This window comes from Aulonocara sp. 'chitande type north' Nkhata Bay, linkage group LG10 (genome assembly GCF_057382095.1).
Source record: "Aulonocara sp. 'chitande type north' Nkhata Bay isolate Kocher_YH1m ecotype deep benthic linkage group LG10, A_spYH_male_GT1.1, whole genome shotgun sequence".
Taxonomy (NCBI): Eukaryota; Metazoa; Chordata; class Actinopteri; order Cichliformes; family Cichlidae; genus Aulonocara; species Aulonocara sp. 'chitande type north' Nkhata Bay.
Window position 1 is genome coordinate 24,848,026 of NC_141353.1, and position 25,779 is coordinate 24,873,804.

Genomic DNA, 25,779 nt, shown 5'->3' on the forward strand with positions numbered 1-25,779 from the left:
GAGTCCTGATCCATAACTAGCTTTTTATTTTTCATTTATGTCTACATTATATTGAAATGTTTCATTATTGCAAACATTTTAAGAGATATTTATTATTGTTAACATCTTAACAGATACTCTGACCCATAACTATCATAAAATGCTTCAAGCGGAAGTAGACGCCTTTCGCACATGTGTGGTACGGATCGGGTTTCCAGTACAGATCAGGTAGTGACAATGGTCCCTCGTTTATCGTTACATTCGAAAAATAACCCACAATAGGTGAAATCCGCGAAGTAGCCAACTTTTACAATTGTTATAGATGTTTTAGGCTGTAAAACCCCTCACTACATACACTTTATACACTTTTCTCAGACAGGCATGAACATTTTCACACTTTTCTTTCTTGTTTAAACACTCTCAAAGTTTAAACCTTCTTAGAAGAATAAGTCTAGTATTATAGAATTAAGCCAAAGGCACTTTGGTTTTGGTTTGCCTTTGACGGTGCAAAGCGTTTTGTCGACATTGTTGTGTTTGTTGGGGAGAAAACTTACAAACATACAGTACAGCACTTCAGAGTCACACTGCTAGGGATCGAAGATTTATGTAAATTTGACAACCTGAACGCATTCTGTACTGGACAGGAGACAGGGCACGAAATTGATTGACAATGGCCTACAGCCAATAAGGACGCAGAACACAATGCGCTGTTCAAAAAAGAAAAAAAAAATACATGGAAAATTGCACAAAAAAAGGGGAGAAAAAAGGGATCACTGTATAGTTTGTGGATCTAAAAGTCGCGACAATCCACGCAGTGAAGATTACTGACCTAAAACAAGAACCACAACTCACATTTGCTGTGAGCACCCATACCCCAAATCACAAGCAAATCAGCAATTTGAGCACATGTATGAAAGTATTACTGACCAGTAAACTTTATTGAGTCTCCAAGATTAGACAGGTTTAGATTCTGGTCAAAATTCTAACAGAATTAAAGTTTATGATTCAGGTCAGTAGGTTAAAAGAAATGGGACAAAGATTATCACGGAAAACAGAGCACAATAAAGGCAGTCTTGCATTTAAACAGAGAGAGCATAATGCTGAGGCAAGGTCAGAAAAAATATTTGATGACAACATTCATTTGCGTGTTAATCGGATGCTGTTTTTCTTGCATGCTGTTTGACTCTAACATCTGAGTAGATGATATTGTCTTCACTATGATCTGAAAAATTTAAAAAACGAAAAAAGATGGTGAAATAAGGTAAATATTCCCACCGCACATATTTATGATTTGCAAAAGTATTTTTATGATTATCAAGTAAACTGATTTTTTTTCTTTTTTTGTAAACTGAATGAAAAAAAATTAAGTGAAAATTAAGTGCGGTGTTTCTTTTACCTTTATTGACAGTCATGGGGTCAGTTTTCTTATTGAAATGCTTTACACCAAGAAAAACAGCCAAAACAAGAAGTAGAGTGCCAATGCTTCCTACCACAGCCACAGTCACAACAGTACCTAGAAAATATATAAATATATAAATATATTGTATATATTTAAAAGTTTTGTATATATTGTATGTTATTTAAGGGTTACATGACCTGAAGTCATAGTCTTTAGATATGTATTTAATATTGATACATCAGACTGCATATTTCCAGAACATTTTTTTCAGTAAAGGGAATGAAAACACACTCATACACAAGATAGCTATGACATAATTACAATAATCAAATTAATAGATTTTTTTTAAAATTGTGATATAAAATAGAATTAAATAATTTAATGTAATTAATTACCCGTGCAGCTTGTAATGAGGATGATCTTTTGGCGTCTGCTGACATTGTTTTGAACAATACATGCCAGTTTTCCCATCAGTTGAGCATGTAAGGTGACGGTAACCTTTGAAATGCTGTGTTTTTCTGTACTCTTAGTTGTGGTCTGTAACAATAGGTTATCGTCCAAAAACAACATAAACTCTACTTCATCTCCCTCAGAAGAGCAGCTGATTATCTTCTCTTCTGGTGACAAACACAACTGAGATGTAGCTGGCTCTAACACAGGAGCTGAAAGACATAGATATATTTGCAAATATAGTCATGCATGTAGATGCAGTGCTGTTTGAAATTCAAAAGATCCAGTGCCAGTCCTGCAAACTATCATCATTATGCTTGTGTAAGTTTTTTTTTTTTTTCAGTTTGAAAGTGAAAATGGGAGTATGCAACTAAAAACACAACATTTTTATAAATAATTCAATTTAAGTTATTTATTTTTAAAGCAAACTTTATAATACAACCTGCGACTAAGGCATAACTACCCTGTGATTACTTGTAATTTCAGGTAACAAGTCAGGTAAAAATTAAAAGACTTTGATCATTTCTATTTATCTTTACACCACATTTCTAAAGTGTACATTGCTGTTAAATGTTATTTGAAAAAAAATATTATTCAATCCTACCTTGTATAACCAGATAGATGTTTTTGGTGTGCAATAATGAACCATTAGTAGAGCTGTGTATTTCCACCATATACTCTCCAGAGTCATTTTTTGTTGACTTGTTGATCTTAAATGTCCCATTTTTGAAGACTGTAATATGATTCTTGTATTTTTTATTTATTACATTTAATGAATAACTTGACAATGTTAAAATGTTACATGCATTCTTTTTCAAACTTATCTTTGTGTGTGTATTAGTAGGTAGGTAAAACATGAGCGGTTCGTCAAGTACTCCAAAACACTTTTGTGGTCCAGGTTGAGTTAAATTGCATTCCAAAGCTCCTAAAAGGGAAAAAAGAAGTGGGTTTTTTTGTTTTGTTTTTTTTAAAGTAAAAATCTTACATGTGATGTACCCTTATGAATACAGTAACTAATTAAGAATTCTAGAAAATAGTTGCTTCAAAACCCTGCCTCTCTGTGTCTAAGACAATTTACATCATATTATATAATGCAACACTGTAATAAAGTTAATAAATATTACTGTAAAATACTTGCTGTGAATCTTAATATCAAAATTATAAACATAGCAATTTTGTTCAACTCTATACAGCAATTGCTAAAATGTACCTTGCGCCAGAGCAGTCCACGCCAGAGCTGTGATGATCATGTATACCAAAATCATTTTCTGTGGTGATAGAATTAAAGTATTACCAACTGTTAACAGTGGACATAAATGGCCTCTTTTATTCCTCTTTTAAACCAAATATCTTCTCAGTCAAAATCTGAACACTGGCGTCTTCAAAAGAGGGAACTTTATCCTTTAGGTGCAGATGTACAGCTCAGTATTGACCTTGCGAAGTAAACAACAAAATTCAGTTTTATTTTAAAATGAAGAAGAAAAAAATAAAAATAAATTTCATAAATGTTACACTCAGATAATATAGATATATGATGATTATCTATATAATTGGAAGACAGTTTTAGAGATACAAATATACATATTTAAAAAGGTTATACCTTTCAAAATTGTAAAAAAACAAAAAAATGTCACTCACCACATTTACAATACAGGCTCTTCTTTTGTAGTTCATCGATTGGCTTGTTTCTGGTCTTTTTGTCTTGTGTGGAGAGAATTGAGGAGGCAGTTACACTAGTACTGTAGTCATTATCGGGTCAAATACTAGGCTGCATGTAGTATTCAGAAACAACAGGTATATATTCTATGCTACCACCAGTACCTTTGGCAAATGCTTTTATTAAAAGCACAGCCTTTTCTTCCTTTTTTTGTATTCTTTTCCATCAAACCAAGAAGAAGAGCTAAAATATTCCAAACTACAGGCAGATTAGAATTAGAATCTGGAAAACACAAATATCCAGATGGCATAGTAAGATATGGTTGATATGTATATCAAAGATATCAAAGATACATACTCTTGTACATGGTTGTATTCTACTGGGCATTCAACATAAAATGTTTGCAGAGTGGCACATAAATAGCAAGATTTAACTTCAGATTAAAAAGATAATTTAGTAAACCTGTGCTGTCTTTTGCATTATTTCTTATTATCTCTTCTGTTTTGGATCATTTTAAAATTAAAAGTATCGTAGCTGTTGTGCATTTTTTAAAATCATAAGCGTAGGATTACTCACATGCACCTTCCTCTTAGTGGCAGCAGGATAGTTTGAGCAATCTACTCTATTTGTCTTGTGGTTTTCTTAGAATGTAGGAAGTATGTAGAATCATTGAACTACTCAGAAACTTGGGGCGTTATTTTATTTGTTCTCATTTTAACGACAATACAAGTTGCCAACTAAATATGTCATATATTAGTTGGATAAAGACTGCTGGTGTAAGTTAGAATAATTTTTCAAACTGTGTAGATGTTTGAGTTTAAAGTTCTAAGTATAAATTATGTGAGCTGTAATGTCCTTAATTTAATTCTACTATTAACTTTTCAGTTGCACTAACAACTTAAATTATAACAAAGAAAATGATCTGAGATGATTAAACTGAAGTGGAAAAGACTTTTTCTGTTATTTCTCTTTAAAAAGTGTTTCACCACCTTCTCCAATAACTAACATTGTTTCACCTTTATCTCCTCCAAAATGTTTCTTATGGGGTTTTTTCTATCTTATCTTGAAAGGACTTTTTAACTTCAATAGCCCATCTTTTAAAAGTGCTACATAAATAAGTATTATTATTGTTAGTGTTGTTGCTGTTTTTGTTAAATTATTTAGTTGAATCAGAATTGCATTTATTGGCCAAGTAAACGATAATGTCTCTCAAGCACAATGATGTAAAACACGCAATATATAAGTGAGACAATGAACAATATACATAAACCACAATAAAAACAAACAATCGAAATCCTTATATAGAAAAAATACAGGATTACAAATATGAATACCACAGAATGTACATAAAGTGCAGTTGCAGTTTGGCAGTGTGAAGCAATGTGACAGTTCAACTATTCAGGAGGGAAATAGCAAGGTGTTTAGTATTTAAATTATTTAGTAGTATGCTCCACAGAATATGAAAGATTATTCATATTAAACTATTCATCCTTCATTTATGGAGAGTGTCCCAGGCGATCACTGTGTGAATGTGGAGAAGAGGAAGACAGGACCCAAATGCAGGACTCGCAGGCTGGTGTAGGATGTGGACAGGCAGGGTGACCAGAATTTAAAAGATAGACTAATGCTGACTGAAACACTAAATTGCTGGCTAACTGAACGCGGATTAGGCGATGACAAGACAAGGAACTGAGGGAAACTGAGGGCTTAAATACAATGGATAACAATGATGATTAGACACAGGTAAGAACACAGCTGAACTGAATCTAACTAAAGACACACAGGAAACAGACATTCACATTACTCACACTCTCATTACACATACATATAGGATCTTGGGGGTGGGCACGATACACGGAATCCAAAGTACCATCAGGGTGTACACCCCACCCCTGGCATCGTTGCCCACCTCTCAATGTTAAATACACGTAGACATTGAGGGCCAGCAGGAGGGACCATGCGCTTACCTGCTGCTCTCTGGCAGGTAGCTCCAAGCCCTCCTGGGTTTTAAATGCACCTTAGAACACACATGCATCAACGCTACAATGAGCGGGTGGAGGGAGGTTTGGAGTCTTCTCTCACCCTCATTCTCTGCGACCTGCTGGAGCGGGGGGGCTAGGAGGAGGAGTTGGCCGTCCGACTGCGGTCTGGAGTGTGGGGCCTCCCTGCTGCTGCGGAGTCGGGGCGGTCTGCCTCCCCCCACCGCAGGGAAAAGGGTAACACCACCTGGGTCTGGGTGCAGTTCCCCCCCTCCAGGGGCAAGGGTACCTAGACCCGGGGCTTAGAGTACGCTTGGGGAGTGTGATCGTGTGTACAACGTCTCTTTATGTCTGTCTCCACGTTGGTTGAGTGTGGAGTAAGTGCATATGAGAGCATGAGGGTGGGAATGGATGTTTGTATATGTGTGTGCCTGTATTTCTGTGTCTATATGTCAGGTTGGGTGTCAGGCGCCACCTCTCTGGGGACATCTTAGGCCCTCCAAGGTATGGAGGCCTATCTCCCCCTACCACCACTTCCCCTGCCAGTGGCGGACTCCCTCAGACATCGGTGCGTTGGTGGTTCTTTGTGTCTGGGGATGGGCGTCCAGGTACACACCGGCTCACTCCTTGGCGGCCGCTTATCGGGGCCTGGAGCCTGGGGCTTGCTCGGGCCACTTCGGAGGTGGGGTGCCCCCGGCCTCTCGGCCTGGGGCTCGGTCACTCAGGCACGGCTCACGGGCGCGTCACTGCAACTCCCCCTGGCTTCTGCTCCGCGGCTGCTGAGTGAGCCCTCATCTGGGACTCTCCTCAGCTCTCTCTGGGACAGTGGCGCAGCTGCCCCTCTGTTGGTCTTCCTTGGTCTCTTGTGTTCTGGGGGCCTCTGGATGTCTGGAGTTTTGATCTCCTCCACACCTGCTTCATGCCCTGGAGGACGGGGCTGTGGCCCCCCCACACCCTCTAGCAGATCATTACATGAAGGAACCTTTTAAAAAAAAACAAAAAACAAGAGCGTCCATGCTCACAGGTGTACACACGGGTGATCACACCCACAAACTACACCCTTTTTGGCTCCTACCTCATAGCACACTGTGTTCTGTTGATCTTATGTGCTGCACAATAATGTTTAATATTTAGTATTTACTGTCATATTCCCATATATCATTGTGATGTTGTTTATTCTATTACTCTTGTTCTCTTCTGCTTGTTTTCTTTTTTCTTTCTCAGCAGGTGACCCAGGTGATTGATATATGCATTTTTTTTCTGCTCATTCTGTTGGTTTTTGGTTTTTGCCCTTCTCCCCCGTCCCTCTTCTCAGCTGTTTCTCTTTCCCTCTTTCTTTCTCCCCTTCTTTCCCCCAGTCAAGTCTGTCCCATATTCAGTAAGTGAAAATAAAATAAACAATAAAAGGTGAATCAAATGGACCATTACGGCAAGGCTGGGATGGTCAATTTGGTAAAGTAAATCCGTTGGGCATCTTTCTTTGCCTTTAGACAACAATTCTGATGGCAAAAGAGCCAAACGGGACAGGCAAAAAAAAAAAAAAAAAAAAAAAAGACACACAGGAAATAGAACGGAACATAAGGCACGGAGACAGATGACAAACACAATAAAACTGGAAACATGAACATGTGGAACAATTCAATTCAATTCAATTTTATTTATATAGCACCAAATCACAACAAAAGTCGCCTCAAGGCGCTTCATAGATACAGAGAAAAACCCAACAATCATATGACCCCCTGTGAGCAAGCACTTTGGGACAGTGGGAAAGAAAAACTCCCTTTTAACAGAAAGAAACCTCCGGCAGAACCAGGCTCAGGGAGGGGCGGCCATCTGCTGCGACCGGTTGGGGTTAGAGAAGGAACATAAACAGAGAACGTGAACAAACTGAAAACATTGGGTCAACGACCCAGGAGCCCTGACACCCAGCGCTGGACAATTCAGCTCTAGAGTAAGATAGTACCTGACACAGCAAGCAAGGGTTAAGATCACCAGTGGTGTACAGCGGTCATATAAAAATTTTGTCTTTTTTTTTTACATATAGAACCTGTATGGTGAGGGATTACTAAATATAAACATAAAGTTATAGTGCTATTTAAAGTTTTATTTTACAGGCTTTTAAAACAACAGTAATTCAGACAATAAGTCTGATTTCTACAGTGCCAAATGGGACAGTCAATAATAATAATAATAATAATAATGATGATGATGATGATGATGATGATGATGATGATAATAATAATAATAATAATAATAATAATAATAATAATAATAATAATAATAATTACATTTATTATAAATTAAAAAAAGCTTGAAAAAGACTTTCATTAATTAAAGGCAATCTGTTTTTTTAATGTCATCAAGTGTGGACTGTATTTTTAAAACCTACATTAATGGTACAATCATGTATTTATTATTCAGACCAAAGTAGCAGTATAAATAATAGAATCTCAAAATATTACAATGAAGTATCTGCCCTCTGCCATGCAGTCAGACGTCTTTTCATGGTATTGATTTTTTTTTCATGCCCTGCATATGACACTCAGCAACATAGTGTGAATTATCAAAGCTTGTTCGATGAAGCTAACAGGAAGTTTCACATTAGATATGAAAACCAAATGAACAATAGAGTGTATTTACACCACAAGTTGTTCCATTCTCACTGTCTCACTAGGTTGATTATTTTTATCTACAAAGATAAAATACAACACAGAGATACACTGATAAAATGGAAGAAAAACAAATGTAGTTACAGTACCCTCAGTTTGATTGAATTATTCCCCCAAAAAGTTTCAATACATATGTAGTGTTACACTATATTTTTGAACACTTACATATAGGACCGAAAACAGTGCTGTATGTATAACTGAAAACTAATTTAGTTTACTATATATGTATATTCCCTGAAATAAAATATGCAGTTATATGTCAGAAAACATTATTAATCTAGTAAACAAAATCTTGTAAAAACGTTACCTCTGCAGCCAGGTGCCAAAATTAGTACATAAAATTTGAAGTTAGCTTATGTTTATGGGAACATTTGAAACACTGGATTTCTCCACTGTCCAGTTGCTTGATGATTGGTTGTGATCTTTGCTTTGTATGAGAATTGAAACAAAATTAAATTATCTTTTACAGAAAAAAATGCTATCATTTTGATTTTTGTATCATTATTATTGAGTTTTGATTTCATCATGGGTGACACCCAATTAAAGTAAAAGATGCAGTTCCTAACCCTACTCAAGTAAATTTAAATAAAGTAAGTATTTTTTTTAATTTACTTCTAAAAGTACTTTTATTGCACCATGTTCATTCACTCATGAGCTGCTGTAACATGGAGCAACTGGCTGAATTGCCACCTCAACATGCAGTCAAGTTCTATTGAGTCTAGCTAATGGCCTACTAATTTTATTCAGGTGTGTTGCAGCACGGACACATTTAAAGGTTTCAGTAAACCAGCCCTTGAGGACTGTAGTTTGACATCCCTGATGTAGAATCACCTTATTGCATGTGATCAGGTGGTTAAGACATTTAGACCTTCCAATAACCACTTTATTTCCCATTCCTGACATTTTCTTGCCAGTTATGATCCCACTGACAGTAGTTAAACACATGTTGGTGGTGAGGCTCATCCCTCAGGCCCTTGGTTATATAACGTGTGCGAGTAGCACCTGCAGTATGTCCATGGTGAGAAATTCCTAAATTAAATGAAGCCATATACTTATCAGGTGTTTACAGACCTTTACACTGACAGTCATCTCATTAACTGTGAATTATATTTTTAAAGCATACGTTAATGCACTGTGATACATTTATTGGTGATAGCAAAATCATGAAATTATAGTAACAGAACATGAGATATGTAGGGTGCAGTAAGAGCTCATTTCCTGTTATTGAACTGTGCTTCTCAGAATTGTGGTGGACATACGATTGAAGCACTTTTTTTTCCATGTCTTGTATGGTATACCAAACTTTGTTAAGACGCTAACAGGAAGTTTCAAATAAGACATAAGAATCAAACATGCGCTAGTGTGTTTAGACCACACCTTTTTCCATTCTAACAGTCTCTGCTTCAGACAAGTAACGACTAGGGTGTTTATTTTTATCTACAAAGATACAATAAAACAGTGAGACAGTAATCTAATGAAAGAGAAAGAGATGTGGTTACAGTACACGAAATTAGACTAATTAAAAAAAAATGTAGAGTTTACTTTTGAATATTACTTTTGAATATTACTTCCTTATGTGATGGACAGAAGCATTTTTTTTGCTTCTGTCCATATATACAGTGGGGCAAAAAAGTATTTAGTCAGCCACCGATTGTGCAAGTTCCCCCACTTAAAATGATGACAGAGGTCAGTAATTTGCACCAGAGGTACACTTCAACTGTGAGAGACAGAATGTGAAAAAAAAATCCATGAATCCACATGGTAGGATTTGTAAAGAATTTATTCGTAAATTAGGGTGGAAAATAAGTATTTGGTCACCTCAAACAAGGAAAATCTCTGGCTCTCACAGACCTGTAACGTCTTCTGTAAGAAGCTTTTCTGTCCCCCACTCGTTACCTGTATGAATGGCACCTGTTTGAACTCATCATCTGTACAAAAGACACCTGTCCACAGCCTCAAACAGTCAGACTCCAAACTCCGCCATGGCCAAGACCAAAGAGCTTTTGAAGGACACCAGGAAAAGTATTGTAGACCTGCACCAGACTGGGAAGAGTGAATCTACAATAGGCAAGCAGCTTGGTGTGAAAAAATCAACTGTGGGAGCAATCATCAGAAAATGGAAGACATACAAGACCACTGATAATCTCCCTCGATCTGGGGCTCCACGCAAGATCTCATCCCGTGGGGTCAAAATGATCATGAGAACGGTGAGCAAAGATCCCAGAACCACACGGGGGGACCTGGTGAATGACCTGCAGAGAGCTGGGACCAAAGTAACAAAGGTCACCATCAGTAACACACTACAACGGCAGGGAATCAAATCCCGCAGTGCCAGACGTGTTCCGCTGCTGAAGCCAGTGCATGTCCAGGCCCGTCTGACGTTTGCCAGAGAGCACATGGATGATACAGCAGAGGATTGGGAGAATGTCATGTGGTCAGATGAAACCAAAGTAGAACTTTTTGGTATAAACTCAACTCGTCGTGTTTGGAGGAAGAAGAATACTGAGTTGCATCCCAAGAACACCATACCTACTGTGAAGCATGGGGGTGGAAACATCATGCTATGGGGCTGTTTTTCTGCCAAGGGGACAGGACGACTGATCCGTGTTAAGGACAGAATGAATGGGGCCATGTATCGTGAGATTTTGAGCCAAAACCTCCTTCCATCAGTGAGAACTTTGAAGATGAAAAGAGGCTCGATCTTCCAACATGACAATGATCCAAAACACACCGCCCGGGCAACAAAGGAGTGGCTCCGTAAGAAGCATTTGAAAGTCCTGGAGTGGCCTAGCCAGTCTCCAGACCTCAACCCCATAGAAAATCTGTGGCGGGAGTTGAAAGTCCGTGTTGCTCGGCGACAGCCCCAAAACATCACTGCTCTCGAGAAGATCTGCATGGAGGAATGGGCCAAAATACCAGCTACTGTGTGTGCAAACCTGGTAAAGACCTATAGTAAACGTTTGACCTCTGTTATTGCCAACAAAGGTTATGTTACAAAGTATTGAGTTGTATTTTTGTTATTGACCAAATACTTATTTTCCACCCTGATTTACGAATAAATTCTTTACAAATCCTACCATGTGGATTCATGGATTTTTTTTTTTCACATTCTGTCTCTCACAGTTGAAGTGTACCTCTGGTGCAAATTACTGACCTCTGTCATCATTTTAGGTGGGGGAACTTGCACAATCGGTGGCTGACTAAATACTTTTTTGCCCTACTGTATATATGGACAGATATATATATATCTGTCCATACATATATATATATATATATATATATATACATACATATATATATATATACATATATATATATATATATATATATATATATATATATATATATATATATATATATATTTAGTGGTGGTAGACAAACAGAAGAAGACGGCCGTAGTGATCGATGTAGCGGTTCCGAATGACAGCAATATCAGGAAGAAGGAACACGAGAAGCTGGAGAAATACCAAGGGCTCAGAGAAGAGCTCGAGAGGATGTGGAGGGTGAAGGTAAGGGTGGTCCCCGTGGTAATCGGAGCACTAGGTGCGGTGACTCCCAAGCTAGGCGAGTGGCTCCAGCAGATCCCGGGAATAACATCGGAGATCTCTGTCCAGAAGAGCGCAGTCCTGGGAACAGCTAAGATACTGCGCAGGACCCTCAAGCTCCCAGGCCTCTGGTAGAGGACCCGAGCTTGAAGGACAAACCGCCCGGTTCGGTACGCATATGTATCGAATAATACAAAATTTTTAATTTATTTTATCAACTTTTCTTCTGACGATGCTGTCTGTGTTGAGCACTCAGTGGATCTGCACTCGACAGTGCAGCCTAGGCGGAGTAGTCGAACGCAGATTTACTGAGCGCAGGGCAAGCTAGCGAGACAGAAGTTAAGCTCTCCTTGCAACATGGCAAATTGAACCTCCCCCACCCTCATTCAGATCTGGCGTTTGGAACTATTTTGGTTTTCATGTGAAGTATGACCCTGAAGGTAAGCGCGTCATGGACAAAAGTAAAGATGTGCCACGCAATGCTCAATTGCATTGGTGGGAACTAGTGTGTTAGCGCAGTTTGCTCGTTAGCGTGTTGGCCGGCACTAGTGGGAACACAACGAATATGACTGCACATTCACTGTGACATCATCCTAGTGCAAAGACAAGTGGAAGCAGACAAAAACAACAAGCGCGCATGCTACTAACTTTAGCCGAGTCATTTAGACAGCCGTTAGCACATGATTCTCCTTATGGGGACCTGATATGTTTAATATGCTGCTGAGAATATAGCCCAGAAGAAGCGTATAGTATAGCTTTTATTTTGGAAAGAGCCATTTTTCTGTAATAAACTCTCTTTTCCAAAGATGAATGATTCCTCAATCGGATACAGGGCTCGCAAAATTTTTCCAGTCGGGCTACCAAAATCTATCTCTGCCCTGCCCGTCGGGCTTTTGTAGGAAGGAAAAATATATGTCAATGCTTTTGCATTCTTTCGGAAATGTAGCTGGGTAATTATGTCATTGGCATCGGTGAGCCACTGTCAATATGTGACATATTGAAATCGCGTTTGAATTTGCTCTTGTTTTTTGCTTTCACTTTGCAATCGCACGAATTGTGTATAGAGAGCGACAGCACTGATTGGTGAGTGATGATAATTTGTGCACCAATTCCTCTGACATCGTCTTATCAATCGTTAGCTTACTATGCAAACATGACAAGTGAAATCTCCCGCAGCAAGCTTAAACATGTGAGAGGTTGATCGCGCAGAGAATCGCTGAGTGTTATGTGAGTACGTGTGTAAAAGCAGCAGGATATATATTTTAGTTCTTCTGAGCCAAATAAGACAGGTCAGGGTGAAGAAGTGACAGCCAAAGAAAAGCTTACCACAAAACGGAAAAGTTATGACAAATCAGACTATAAGGCAAAAAGAAAGTGCAGCTTTATGGTTTCATGGACAAAAGAATTTCTGTGGCTGCAATATGACAAGCTAAATAACCACGGCTGCACATAAGTGGTCCGCAGGTGCGCATTCGCTGTCAAAATACAAAAAGCGCACAAGATAAGAAGTTGCAACGCATGTTTGCATACATAAGATTTTCTGGAGGAGGACAGACATTTGTTTAGAACTCTTAAAGATGTTGAAGAAGCTCCTTTAAGCAATTACTGTGATGTTCCTCCACCTCCAAAGAAATGTCAGGAGTCCGAACCACAAAAGAAGCACGTATTCTCGGAAAAGTAGTTGCAGGAGATGAGCTGGCTTCAAACAAATGATGAACGCACAGAGATGTGGTGCAGAATGTGCCGTGAAAATTTAATAAATGACAAATTAAAAAGGCATGAACACTTTTTTTGTATCGAAAAAATATCGAACCGTGACACCAAAGTATCGAACCGAACCGTGAATTTTGTGTATCGTTGCACCCCTAATATATATATGTATATATATATATATATATATATATATATATATATATATATATATATATATATATATATATATATATATATATATATGTATATATATGTATATATATATGTATATATATATATATATGTATATATAGACACACACACACACACACACACACACACACAGATATACACGCATACATATATATATATATATATATATATCAGAGATGTGCAAAGCAGCCAGTATTTGTATGTGTATTTGTTGATGGGGGGAAAGTATTTGTATTTGTTATCGAGTAAAATTCAAAATAGGCATAAAAATCCAGTTTTTTGCATTACACTCCTAATTAATGTTATAGTGTAAGTATTCTTTAATTATATCCATTATATTAATTATGGATATGCTATATTAGCTGATGTTTTTGCATAAATCCAGCAATGAACATGTAACAAGGAACGTCATTGAAAAGAAAATAACACCAGCCACTGACTCATCCATGGTTAAACCAACAACTAATAAAATACCATTGTGAACATCATGAACCCCAACCACCGACTGTCCTTGTTGGAGGATGCTGAACAGACAGTGAAACTGACTCGCAGGGGCAGAACATAGCTGTGATGATGAATTGGTGCTGGTGGGGGTTGTTGGCAGACAGTACCAGGAATAAAATGCTTTAAGTGCATATGATTATGCATAACAGATGTTGACAGATGTTTGATATCTCTGCCTCTGCTGATCTGACTTTTGCACACGTTACATATCAGTTTGGTTTCATCTGCAGCGCTGAGTGTAAAATGCTTTCACACAGAACTTGATCAAGAGGTTGCAGCAGGAGCACTCTTTTCCATTTGGTTGGCCAAATCCATGTGGGGAGTTTCAGCTAAGCTAATGATTAAATGGACAACGGGAAGCTCTGCTAAGGTTAACTAGCCTATAGCCTATATCTTGCTGTCTGCAAAAGACAGAGCAACCTATATGTACCGTATAACTCCCACAAGTGCATACAATTCGACACAACTACACAAGCATTGTTTTATCCTTTTGAACCGAACTTTAACGTTAGTCTGTCAACAGCCTATTGTCTAAATCCGGTCCCCAATCTTTTTTGCGCCACGGACTGGTTTATGTCAGACAATATTTTTACGGACCGGCCTTTAAGCTGTCGCGGATAAATACAACAAAGTAAAACCAGTACCGGTACCAAAAAAAAATAAAAAATGTATTCATAACACACAGGAAAAGACACAGGGAAACTGAGGTAACGATAAAAACAATAAATATTAACAATAAAAACGAATAAAAACCCTGAAAACCATAAATTTCACACCCGAACCTCAACACTCGCGGCCCGGTACCAAACAACTCACAGACCAGTACCGGTCCATGGCCCCGGGGGTTGGGAACCGCTGGTCTAAATTACAGAGCTAACAGAGCTACGTAAACAGAGCGAACATGAGAGCACCCGACTGCAGACGTCAAAAATGCAGCGTAATTGATTAATCTCCCTATCCTCGCGAAAATTATAAACTGCCTCCGGAACCCAGTTACAAAAAAATCTATTCAACAAAAATAGTGATGCAGATAGGTCTCCATCTTGTGTTTAAAAATGATCAGGGGCTTTCAGTTTGTCCTCTGTTAACATGTTACTCACAGCAATAACAAAATAGTTTTGCTTGTCATTCATGTTAGTCCTTTTGATTGCTGAATCATTGAGTAATTAGGATAACTCGACAGTGAAAAACATAATAACAAATAATCAATAACAAACATTTTTGGAATACAAGCAAAAAAATTCATCAATCCATCTTCTTCATGGCTGATCCACTTCATAGACAGCATTAGTGCTGTAACCTATCCCAGCTGATTCTCTTGAGTTAATTATGTTTAATTTGTTATCATTTGTCACTTTAACATCTCTGTAGATTATGTCACTGTCGACATCATCTGAGGGGGAAAATTAAACAAAACAGTGTATTGCGTTTTAGAGGAAGGTATATTGTTTTAAAAATCTTTTTTCCCAAGTAATGTTTAACTATTTAACTTACCCTCATCAACAGTTGTTGGTCTTGTTTTTTTACAAAACTGTTTTACAGCCGAACTCAAAGCCACAACGATAAAGAGCGTGATGACAGTTGCTATCACTGTCAAGGTTGTAACAGAATCTGAAATTGAAAAGCAAATGTTAGACAATATTGAATATCTTGACAAAATGAAAGATACCAAAATGCTTCTCAGATATTTATTTATATTTTGTTCCATGGTTCCATCCACCTGATGTTGAACATACAGTAAGATCCTAGGGCATGTATAATAACTTGTACCCACAAGAATTCATAAGTGACATCCAATACCGCAATTTGAAGACACTGAGGCTGAAACTGTTTTTGTCATAACCGTCTGCGTGGCAGGCAGAGGTTGGGACACCAATTGTAGGAATCAAATACTTAAGGATGAACTAAAGGGGGCGGCTTTTTTGCTGTAACACCAAAAACTCAGGAACACTAAATACAAGAAAACGAAACCGAAACAGGAAACTAAGAACTTGGAACTGGGAGCTAACCAGGAATAACGAAGTACCTCAGGGAAACACACAGGAACCAGGACAATGCAACAATGAGCAGAGGAAGACAGTGGGCCTAAATACACACCTGATGATGATGCCATGGGAAACACTAGGGAACACAGCTGGAACTAATACAGAAAAGCGAGACTGAAAAGGAAAACTGAATGCGATTTACACACAAACAGAGACTGTCAGAATCCAACAGGAAGCACACACTGACACGTACACTGACTTAATATCGGGAAGAGAATGACCGAGGGACACGACTTGGAAACAGATGAATAAACATGGAGACAGAACTATACATGATAGAAAACACAGAGAAGCAAAAATCAGTAACACAGGAGATACAAAGGCAAGACCAGGCAACTGGGCGTGAAAGGGAACTTACTAAAAGAACAAGTGACTAAGAACCAGAAATTATAGTGATTAAACGAGGAAATTAAACAATAACAGAAAAAGACTAAGAAACAATTACTACCATCATAAGAACACAAAGTCAAAAAGCCCAAAAACATAAACGCTGGGTTACAGACCCAGCACAATGACAATTTTATCACATATATACTTAAATTCCTTTAAAGTAAAATATGTAATGATATACAGTACTGCACGGCTATTCAATTAAAAAGTTAGTTGGGCCAGATTTTCAAACTGAGGAATTTATCTGGGCCAGGTATGTTTTTGCAGCCAGCAAGCAGCAGATCATGATATATTCTTTTTTCCCTGTAAATCTGGTGACTTCTCACAAATGCACACCAAATGGTCCATTTTAAAAAAGGTAGCTATAACTAAACTTTTTAGCACATTTAAAATAATAAACGTTTTCATAATTCCTTTTCAAAACGAAATAAATAATTTGCTCACCCAGACACATTTTAAAGGACAATGGTCACATCTGCTGTTTCTGGAGGTTTTTTTGCCTGCTGTTGCAGAGGAAAATGTGATCTCCTCTTTGAGATCACAGAAATGCTCCAGTGTCCTGCCTTTGGACAGCCACCTGACACTATGCAATAGCAGGTCATGGTGCTCAGCAGACTTTTCTGAGAGCAGCATGCGGAATAAGCGGTGCTGGAGGCTTGATGTGGAGCGAATAAAATTAATTGTAGTCATGACGCTGTCCATTGTCGTTTTGAGCTCTGTACTTAGTTTTGCGCACAACACCGTCTGATGCACAATGAAGTGTAAGGTTCTCAATTGAGGTGCAACAGCCAACCACCGCGCTGCCAAACCACTCACTTTACCCGCCATGGATGGAGCCCCATCCGTCACATGCATACAGACACGCTTCATATGCAGACCACTTTCCTCAAAAAAGCTGAAATCTTCTCTAACATTATTTCGCCAGCTGTGTTTCGGTAATAAGCCGAACAATTTCCTATCGAAAAACGATATTTGCACAATTTCATTTTTTTCTTTTTTTAAATTAATTAATTAATTTATGTATTGCGTTTTCTCTGCGTTTCTGCCATGACCACAGGCAGGGCCACTCGCAGGTTACTTCTGGGAACATGTGGCCCGCGGGCCACCATTTGAATAGGTTTACAGTACTGTATCAGATAATGTTATTGAACTGTTAAACAATAGTTTTTAAATACTCTACCTTTGCAGGCTGCCAGGTGAATAACTGTTTCATTTCTGCTAATATTATTCCAAACTTGGCAACTAAGGTTTCCATTCAGCTTCCCATGTAAGTTGACAGTAAGATATGAAAACTGGGATGTACTGATGTTTAGAGACTGGTTGTGATTGTTGCTTTGTGAAAGTATCTGACCATCCAAAGTCAAAATAAATTGTACTCCATCTCCTTCAGAGAAGCAGCTGACCTCCATCTGTTCTGATGACAAGCATTTCTGAGACAGTCCTGGCTTTGACACTCGAGCTAGAAGAGACAATGAAAAGGACAAAGAAAAAAAAAAGAAAAGAAACATAGACGTGACAAATTTCAGAGCAATGAGAAAACACATTTTGTTAGCTTGACTAAAAAATAAACCTGTTTTAATTTTCTTGACTGAGATAAAATACCATTAGTGTTTATGCTTGTACATGTTTTCCTTATCAGGAAGTAATTCAAAGTTCGTGTCAATTAAATTACTGAAAGAAAAATAAGATTTCAAACATGAACCTTCCGTGTTTGCATTTAGTTTTTTCCCATATGAATGAATGAATCAAGGCTTTATTGGCCACATGCAGGTTGCCCCGCAGTGGAATAGAACCCCCCCCCCCCGACTTACACACACAACATAGACATCACATGGGAATACAGGTCGGAGATCGGCAGCGTTACAGAAAAACACTGAAAAAGTACACAACAATGGGAAAGTAGAAGAGGAAAAAGAGATCTCTACTCATGCTGGGCTCCTATGGCAGGACAGCATGAGAACAGGAAACAAAAAAACTCCTCTGCACGGCGAGCACAACACAACATTATGGAGCACGTGACAAGCCATAGGGTTGGGTAGGGGGTGAAGAGTAATCTGAAGGAAGCACAGCAGTCATCCTGCCCTGCACTATTATTCCATCGTGGGCCCAGACCCGCCGTGGTCTCCAGGAGGGGACAAGCATCGAAGGCATTTGGAGAGGGAGGGGGGATGAGTGAGTGCGTATCCTTAGTTCAGCTGAGACGGTGTCCTCTGCCCTATCAGGCTAAGTAAACAGTCTGCCAGCCAACCCAGGTGGCCTTGCATGGAATGGGAAGAACCGTAAACACACAGTCTTTATCAGGGAGTTTTCGTTCGGCTCCAGCCTTGAGCCCACAGCTGGCGCCGAGGAGGTATCCGCATTATGATGTTGATGATATTCAGTGTAACTGACAATTCTCAAACTTCAATTCAGTTTTTAGCTTTTCCCTTAAATATCTGTTTAACTGTACACTGCATATGTGCATAATTTTAAAATCTGGAAAGCAAACATACTAAAAGTATACTTGCATTTGCAGATTTGAAGGTTAAAAATTAAAATCAATTATTAGCCCATCAAGCCTAACACTCAATGAGCTTATGGTACGGCTAGGTGCCCATCATCCTTCTACAATATTGGTGAGAATTGAATCAAACTTGCACATAATGGATTGCATTTATATAGCGCTTTTCGAGACCCTCAAAGCGCTTTACATTACAATTCCACTATTCATTCACTCTCACATTCACTCACTGGTACAGTTGTAGCCACAGCTGCCCTGGGGCAGACTGACAGACTCGCCATCGGCCCCTCTGGCCAACACCAGTAGGCGGTAGGTGAAGTGTCTTGCCCAAGGACACAAGGACCAGGACAGACAGACAGAGCTGGGGATCGAACCGGGAACCTTCCGATTACAAGATGAGCTTCCCAACCCCCTGAACCACGATCGCCACATAGTGATTACCTAATCAGCCTTTAAGTGAAATTTGCAAAAAAAATAAAATAAAATAAAAAATCACCTAAGTTGACACCAAATTGTGCTCTATGTCAAGATCAGATTTGTCATTTTACAGATAATAACATGAATTGTGATGGACTGTGAGCTACTCCATCACTGGTGTTCTGGTTCTAAATTGTTATTCAGTGTTAACTTTCCAATTTACAGTCCACTAGCATACACAAGCACGTTGCTGCAGTTCCTGATATTAACAAAAATTCATGTAACTTATGATAGATGTATTGTTAAGTCTGAAATATTGTCTATTACATGTCTAACATTTATTGACTTTTTAACATTTATTAGGTTTTCAACGTCTGCATTTATTAATCTTTTAATAAAACGTAAAAGTTTGTATATCTTAACAAAAACAACAAAATTTGAGTTTAAAACAAAACAAACAAACAAACAAACGAACAAAAAACAACTTACCTTGTATTTTTAGATATACATTCATTTTTTTCAGTAACTTTCCATCATGATCATGTTCTTCCAACTGGTAATGTCCAGAATGTTTCTTCGAGGCTTCACCTACTTTGAGTATTACAGTGTCTATGCTGTCTGACTGATTTACATATTCCTTATCTAATGTAACTTTCCCTTGATTGCTTATTTTCAAAATCCTGTGTTTGTCATCCTTCGTGGTTACAATCGAAGTACCACGTTTATATGACAGATGAAAAATTACTGGCTGTCCTGTAGCGCCAAAACAAGTTGCAGAAGATTCAGAGAAAATGCATTCACCTGAACCTAAAAGAAAAAACAAACAAACATATTATGTAAAATATAGATTGAAAGAAAACCAAATATATAAATAAAATAAAACTGACAAATTATATATTTTAATATTAGGCTAATCCAGTATAATTGCTACCTGCACTGTAAGTACTATGCGTAATCCTCAAATATAAATCTTTAACTATAATAAATAATTTTTTAATTATAGGTCATTCAATCAATATTTGTGTATTGAAAGCTGAGTACAACATACTATTAAACTGAGTACCTTTTGCCAGGGCTGTTGTTGCCAGAACTGCAATGCTAATGTAGATGATAATCATTGTTTCTGTAACACAGACGTCAACATTTTGAAACATGTCACACTATATTTAAAGTTGTGCTCGCCCTAGTTTATTCAAACATTTACAAGGTTACATACAAAGTTGTTTCCATATAAATGAAAAAAAGGTTAAATAATATCTAAAGAATAGTATACATGTGTGATTATTAATACTTTTGTGAAATAAAACTTTAAAGGCTCTATCTTGTTTTAATCAGTATCAACCTGCATAAATTCAAATTAAAAGCTTTCACTCACCATTTAAGGAGGGCATGTGTTCTATGTGGTAGTGTGAGACTGCACTGTGAATTTTTAATAGACTGAAGGTTGGCCTATGGTCATCCTCTTTGCTTCTAAAGAAAGCAGCTACTGCACCCACAGATGTACAAATTGGTCTAGCTAGCAAGCAAGCAATTTATTTATATAGCACTTTCAGACAACTCACAGCTGAAAACAAAGTGCTATACACTTTACATGAGATAAAACCAATACATTAAATTACGTTTTAAAAATAAACTAATAATTGAAATTAAATTAAAACAATAAAATCAGTTAATTAAAACCTAAGTTAGTAACAACAAGTTTGAAATACTCTGCTGGGTTCCTAAATCAATAGAGGCAGAATCACAAGGTCTGCTTGGACTAAACACGATCACCTTTGTTTTGCTTGAATTACATTTTAAAAGGTTTTGGGCACATCCAAGTTTCAATATCTTCTAGACATGACAGAAGCGATTTAATACAGAAGGCATCTTTCTGCTTCAGAGGCAGATAAATCTGGCAGTTGTCGACATAACAGTGGAAGGATATTCCATGCCTTCTAATGATGGTTCCCAAGGGCCATAAATATAATAAAAAAAGAATCCTACAATCGAGGCCTGAGCAGGTCCTGAGGGCAGCTGCGTGGAAGACTCCTCCAGCGGAGGCAGAAGGCTGAACGGGTCCCTCGGACCATCCAGCAGATTTAGACAAAGGCTGGCACGGTTCTCCAGAACCCCCAGCAGGAACAGACGAAGGCTGATGCGGTTCTCCAGAACACCCAGCGGGAACAAACGAAGGCTGGACGGGCCCCTTGGACCCTCCAGCAGAGGCAGACACAGGGTCAGCAGGTATGGAGACCCTTGACTGAACAGATAAGTGAGCTGCGGGCAGAGCTAATGGCAGCTGGTGAGTGGGCTACAGGCTGAGCCAGTGAGTGGGCTAACGGTTGAGCTGCAGGCTGTGCCACGAGCTGAGCTGAGCTGCTGACAGGGTAGGTGACCAAACTGCAGGCTGAGCAGATAACTGAACAGATAACAAAATGGATGACTGAGTCAGAGGAGCTGGTGACTCAGCAACAATAACAATAACACTGAACCGAAGGCATCACAGCAGGTAACTGAACTGCAGACTGTGCAGAAAACTGGGCCGGTGACTGAGCCACTTTTTTAATGTTCACAAAACTCACTAAACAGGGAGTGCAGGACAGGAAGCTGTCAAAGAGCACCACCTGTATGTGCTGCTTGCAATTGTCTGCGGCATGGATTATGCTCCTGCAGTAGTCCCATAGCTGCGCAACCTATTCCTCCTCCGAGGCAAACCGTGAGTCTGCTGGGTCCATGTTGTGGTCATGTCGTTCTGTCCTGGTCTGTGTGCAGGCGGGCAGGAAATGGACCCAATGTGCAGATTCACAGAGGCACAGATATTTAAAGGGATATTGTTAGGGTGTATGTTTTCTTCTTTTTAAGGTTTGGTATTTGTATATGATAACCATGTTATTCTTGGTGAATAGCTTGCCTCTTGATGCCACTGTTCTGACCATTATTTTATTAAAACTCCCCATGGAATTCCTAATGGTTGATAAAAATTTATGGCTTGTAGGCATGACATTTTTCACCTTCTACTATAAAGGGGCAGTAGGAATGTTTGGGGCATCATACAGTTGCTTGCCTTTCTTACAAACAAATATAATAACGAATTAAGCCAAGAGTGAGACTGACAGTTACAAACCACAGTTTCTTTCTTTTTCTGCCACTGTCTCATCTGCAGCATTAATGTGAAACTAACAGGCCCATAAGAAACTTGTCTAACCTCTGGCTTAAAATCAGTTAGACAGAACTTTGAAGACTTTAACCAAGTACTTCAAAGTTCTTACAGGTAAGAGGAAGACAGCTTCAACCGTCTGTGTGTTGAAAAATAGTAACACACCTGCACCATATTTTCTTGTTAGTAATGTTAACAGCATTGTAACAATAGAAATAGTAATTAGTTAGATTACTCGATACTAAAAAAAAGTAAAGCCTTTAGTAACATTGTTACTCTTAATCACCATTACTTTTAACTGTTACTTTTTGTCACCTCATATCCTGAATGTGGGTTAGTCCTGTATATTAATGCTCAGTAAAATCTTGATCCTGAATAGAGGATAAAAGGTGCAGCTGTGGGAGCAGCAGGCAGTCAGACAAAAGTAAATGGAGTCATTCTCCAAATCAAGGCCAACTCATTGGTCTGCTGCAGTTGTAACCCAATTATTCCCAGGCCACATGTTTTCAAAGAAGGGGTGTAAGGCAGAAGGGAAAGCCCTCCTTTTTTCTCCTGCAGTCACCCAATAAAACACAGAGGGTAGAGAAGCAAGGAGAGAAAGTAAATGCTGGCATGTAGTCGTTTTTTCCCATCTGTGCACTCCACTAATGCCTGCTTTATTTAAGTGGTTCATGTTGAGGTAACTTGTTAATGAGTATCTGGTAGAAATGGATTTATTCCTTGTTCAGATGTAGCTATATACTCTACTGAGAATAAGCATATTTAATAATAATGTGAATGGATCTTCAAAATAGACATCTAAATAGCTCATGGAGAAAATGAGTAGAAAAAGTTTATCAGCAATAATGCTGTTTGAATAATTATAACCATCATAAGTAACCAAATCATCTCAACATGTATTTGCTCAAAAATTATTTTATTACAACAAACACATCTTTAATCATCCAGACAAAGGAAAGCAACAGTAGATAAGTTGAGGCATCTCTTCTCTGAAAGGTGTGGAAATTCATAAAGTGGACGTGGTGAAACGTCAAGAGCGGTTACACCAGGAGGCTTTTCTGTGGGACACATGAAAAAGGCCACTTCATCGTCCAGGGAAGAACGGTCATATTTTAGATCTGGATGCAGGACCTTATGAGTGTCCTTTGACTGAGGCAAGGCATCAGCAGGTGGAGGACTTGGTGGCAGTGGAACCTCATGAGGCAGTGGGCTGATACACCTTGAATCAGTGTATTCAGAAAACACAGGGGATGGTGGAGGACTTGGAGGCAGTGGAACCTCATGAGGCAGTGGGCTGATACACCTTGAATCACTGTATTCAGAAAACACAGGGGACGGTGGAGGACTTGGAGGCAGTGGTACCTCATGAGGCAGTGGGCTGATACACCTTGAATCAGTGTATTCAGAAAACACAGGGGACGGTGGAGGACTTGGAGGCAGTGGTACCTCATGAGGCAGTGGGCTGATACACCTTGAATCACTGTATTCAGAAAACACAGGGGACAGTGGAGGACTTGGAGGCAGTGGTACCTCATGAGGCAGTGGGCTGATACACCTTGAATCACTGTATTCAGAAAACACAGGGGACGGTGGAGGACTTGGAGGCAGTGGAACCTCATGAGGCAGTGGGCTGATACACCTTGAATCAATGTATTCAGCAAACACAGGGGACGGTGGAGGACTTGGAGGCAGTGGTACCTCATGAGGCAGTGGGCTGATACACCTTGAATCACTGTATTCAGCAAACACAGAGGACAGTGGAGGACTTGGAGGCAGTGGTACCTCATGAGGCAGTGGGCTGATACACCTTGAATCAGTGTATTCAGAAAACACAGGGGACGGTGGAGGACTTGGAGGCAGTGGAACCTCATGAGGCAGTGGGCTGATACACCTTGAATCACTGTATTCAGCAAACACAGGGGACGGTGGAGGACTTGGAAGCAGTGGAATATTAGCCAGGAGGCTGAGAGGCATCAAATCAGACCTCTTGTGTTTTAGAGAAAGAGGTGAAGCATATTTCTTTTCAAACGGTGGAGGACATGGAGGCAGTGGAACATCATGAAGCGTCAGCCTAATGAGCTTAAGCATTAACTCTTCCTCTTCATCACCTACAGACCACACTGTTGAACTTGGATTCTTTCCACAGGGACCAAATGCTTCAACAGGTGGAGGACTTGGAGGGAGTGGAACCTCATGAGGCAGAGGGCTGACACACTTTGGATTCGTGTATTCAGCACACACAGGGGATGGTGGAGGACTTGGAGGCAGTGGAATATTAGCCAGGACACTGAGAGGCATCAAATAAGACCTCTCGTGTTCAAGGAAACGAAGGGAAGCATACTTCTTTTCAGAAGGTGGAGGACGCGGAGGCAATGGAACATCATAAGGCAGCGCGCTGATACACTTTTGATCAGTATCATCATCATTTACAGGGGATGATGGAGGACTTGGAGGCAGGGGAAGATCCCACGTCATCAGCCTCATACGTTTAGGAGGCGGTAAGATCCCCACATCCTGGAAGCAGTACTTGCTGCACACATAACAAGAAAAATCAGCAGCTGATTATTTTTGCAACATATGATGGAAACAGATGTTTTAATGTCCTTTTTTTTTTTAAATTGAAAAGCAAACATACCTGTCACTGCTGACATCTGAGCTGCTTTGTGAGTTAAACCTCTTAAGATGTGGATTTTCCTTTAAAAAGTTACATATTATTATTGTTGTTGTATTTTTCATTAAGAATTCACATGATTTAATGTTTAGAAACAGACACAGTGAAGAGTAACTTACCACAGCTCGAGCCATTTTAGGCGTCTGTCAGGAGAAAGATCCACACAGGATTTGGTTTCTCTGTGTAACATTACAGGACAGTTGCCATACATTTTCAAGTCAGTTTCAACAATGTATATCCAATCAAACTGTATCATTACAGCATTGTTTAGGTGATTAAATACGAAAGAAATGAAGATAAAAACAGGAACAGCTGGCAATCAAGGTAAAACAACCTTATGAGAAAGGTCTTAATCATTAATGTTTAACAGTAAATCTTTCAATCCTTACTTCAGTGACTTGTTTGAAGTTTCTGTGCTTGCTGTCGCAGTTTTGTGTCAAATAGTTGTAGTTTTTGAACAAAGTTTGCAAAGACTCCAATGTTGTGTCTGTTCAGAACCAGTGTAATGAGGAGACTGAGTGCAGGTTTGG

General features: G+C 39.0%; 2 protein-coding genes across 2 annotated transcripts; both read right to left on the reverse strand.

Annotated features, from left to right (window-relative positions):
* Positions 1-1,127: 1,127 nt before the first annotated feature.
* Positions 1,128-22,167, reverse strand: LOC147320963 (uncharacterized). Its single transcript, XM_086307373.1, has 9 exons — positions 22,137-22,167; positions 21,737-21,840; positions 21,426-21,635; positions 20,241-20,246; positions 19,929-20,133; positions 17,703-17,981; positions 1,774-2,040; positions 1,376-1,492; positions 1,128-1,201 (listed from the first exon to the last, which is right to left on the reverse strand). Exons 1-9 carry the CDS (start codon positions 22,165-22,167, stop codon positions 1,128-1,130), a joined length of 1,293 nt encoding a protein of 430 aa, XP_086163499.1.
* Positions 22,168-23,486: 1,319 nt separating this feature from the next.
* LOC147320964 (uncharacterized) lies at positions 23,487-25,779 on the reverse strand. The gene is made up of 4 exons (XM_086309245.1): positions 25,639-25,779; positions 25,369-25,428; positions 25,214-25,272; positions 23,487-25,108 (listed from the first exon to the last, which is right to left on the reverse strand). The coding sequence occupies exons 2-4, from the start codon at positions 25,381-25,383 to the stop codon at positions 23,515-23,517; spliced, it is 1,668 nt and encodes a 555-aa protein (XP_086165371.1). The 5' UTR covers positions 25,384-25,428; positions 25,639-25,779; the 3' UTR covers positions 23,487-23,514.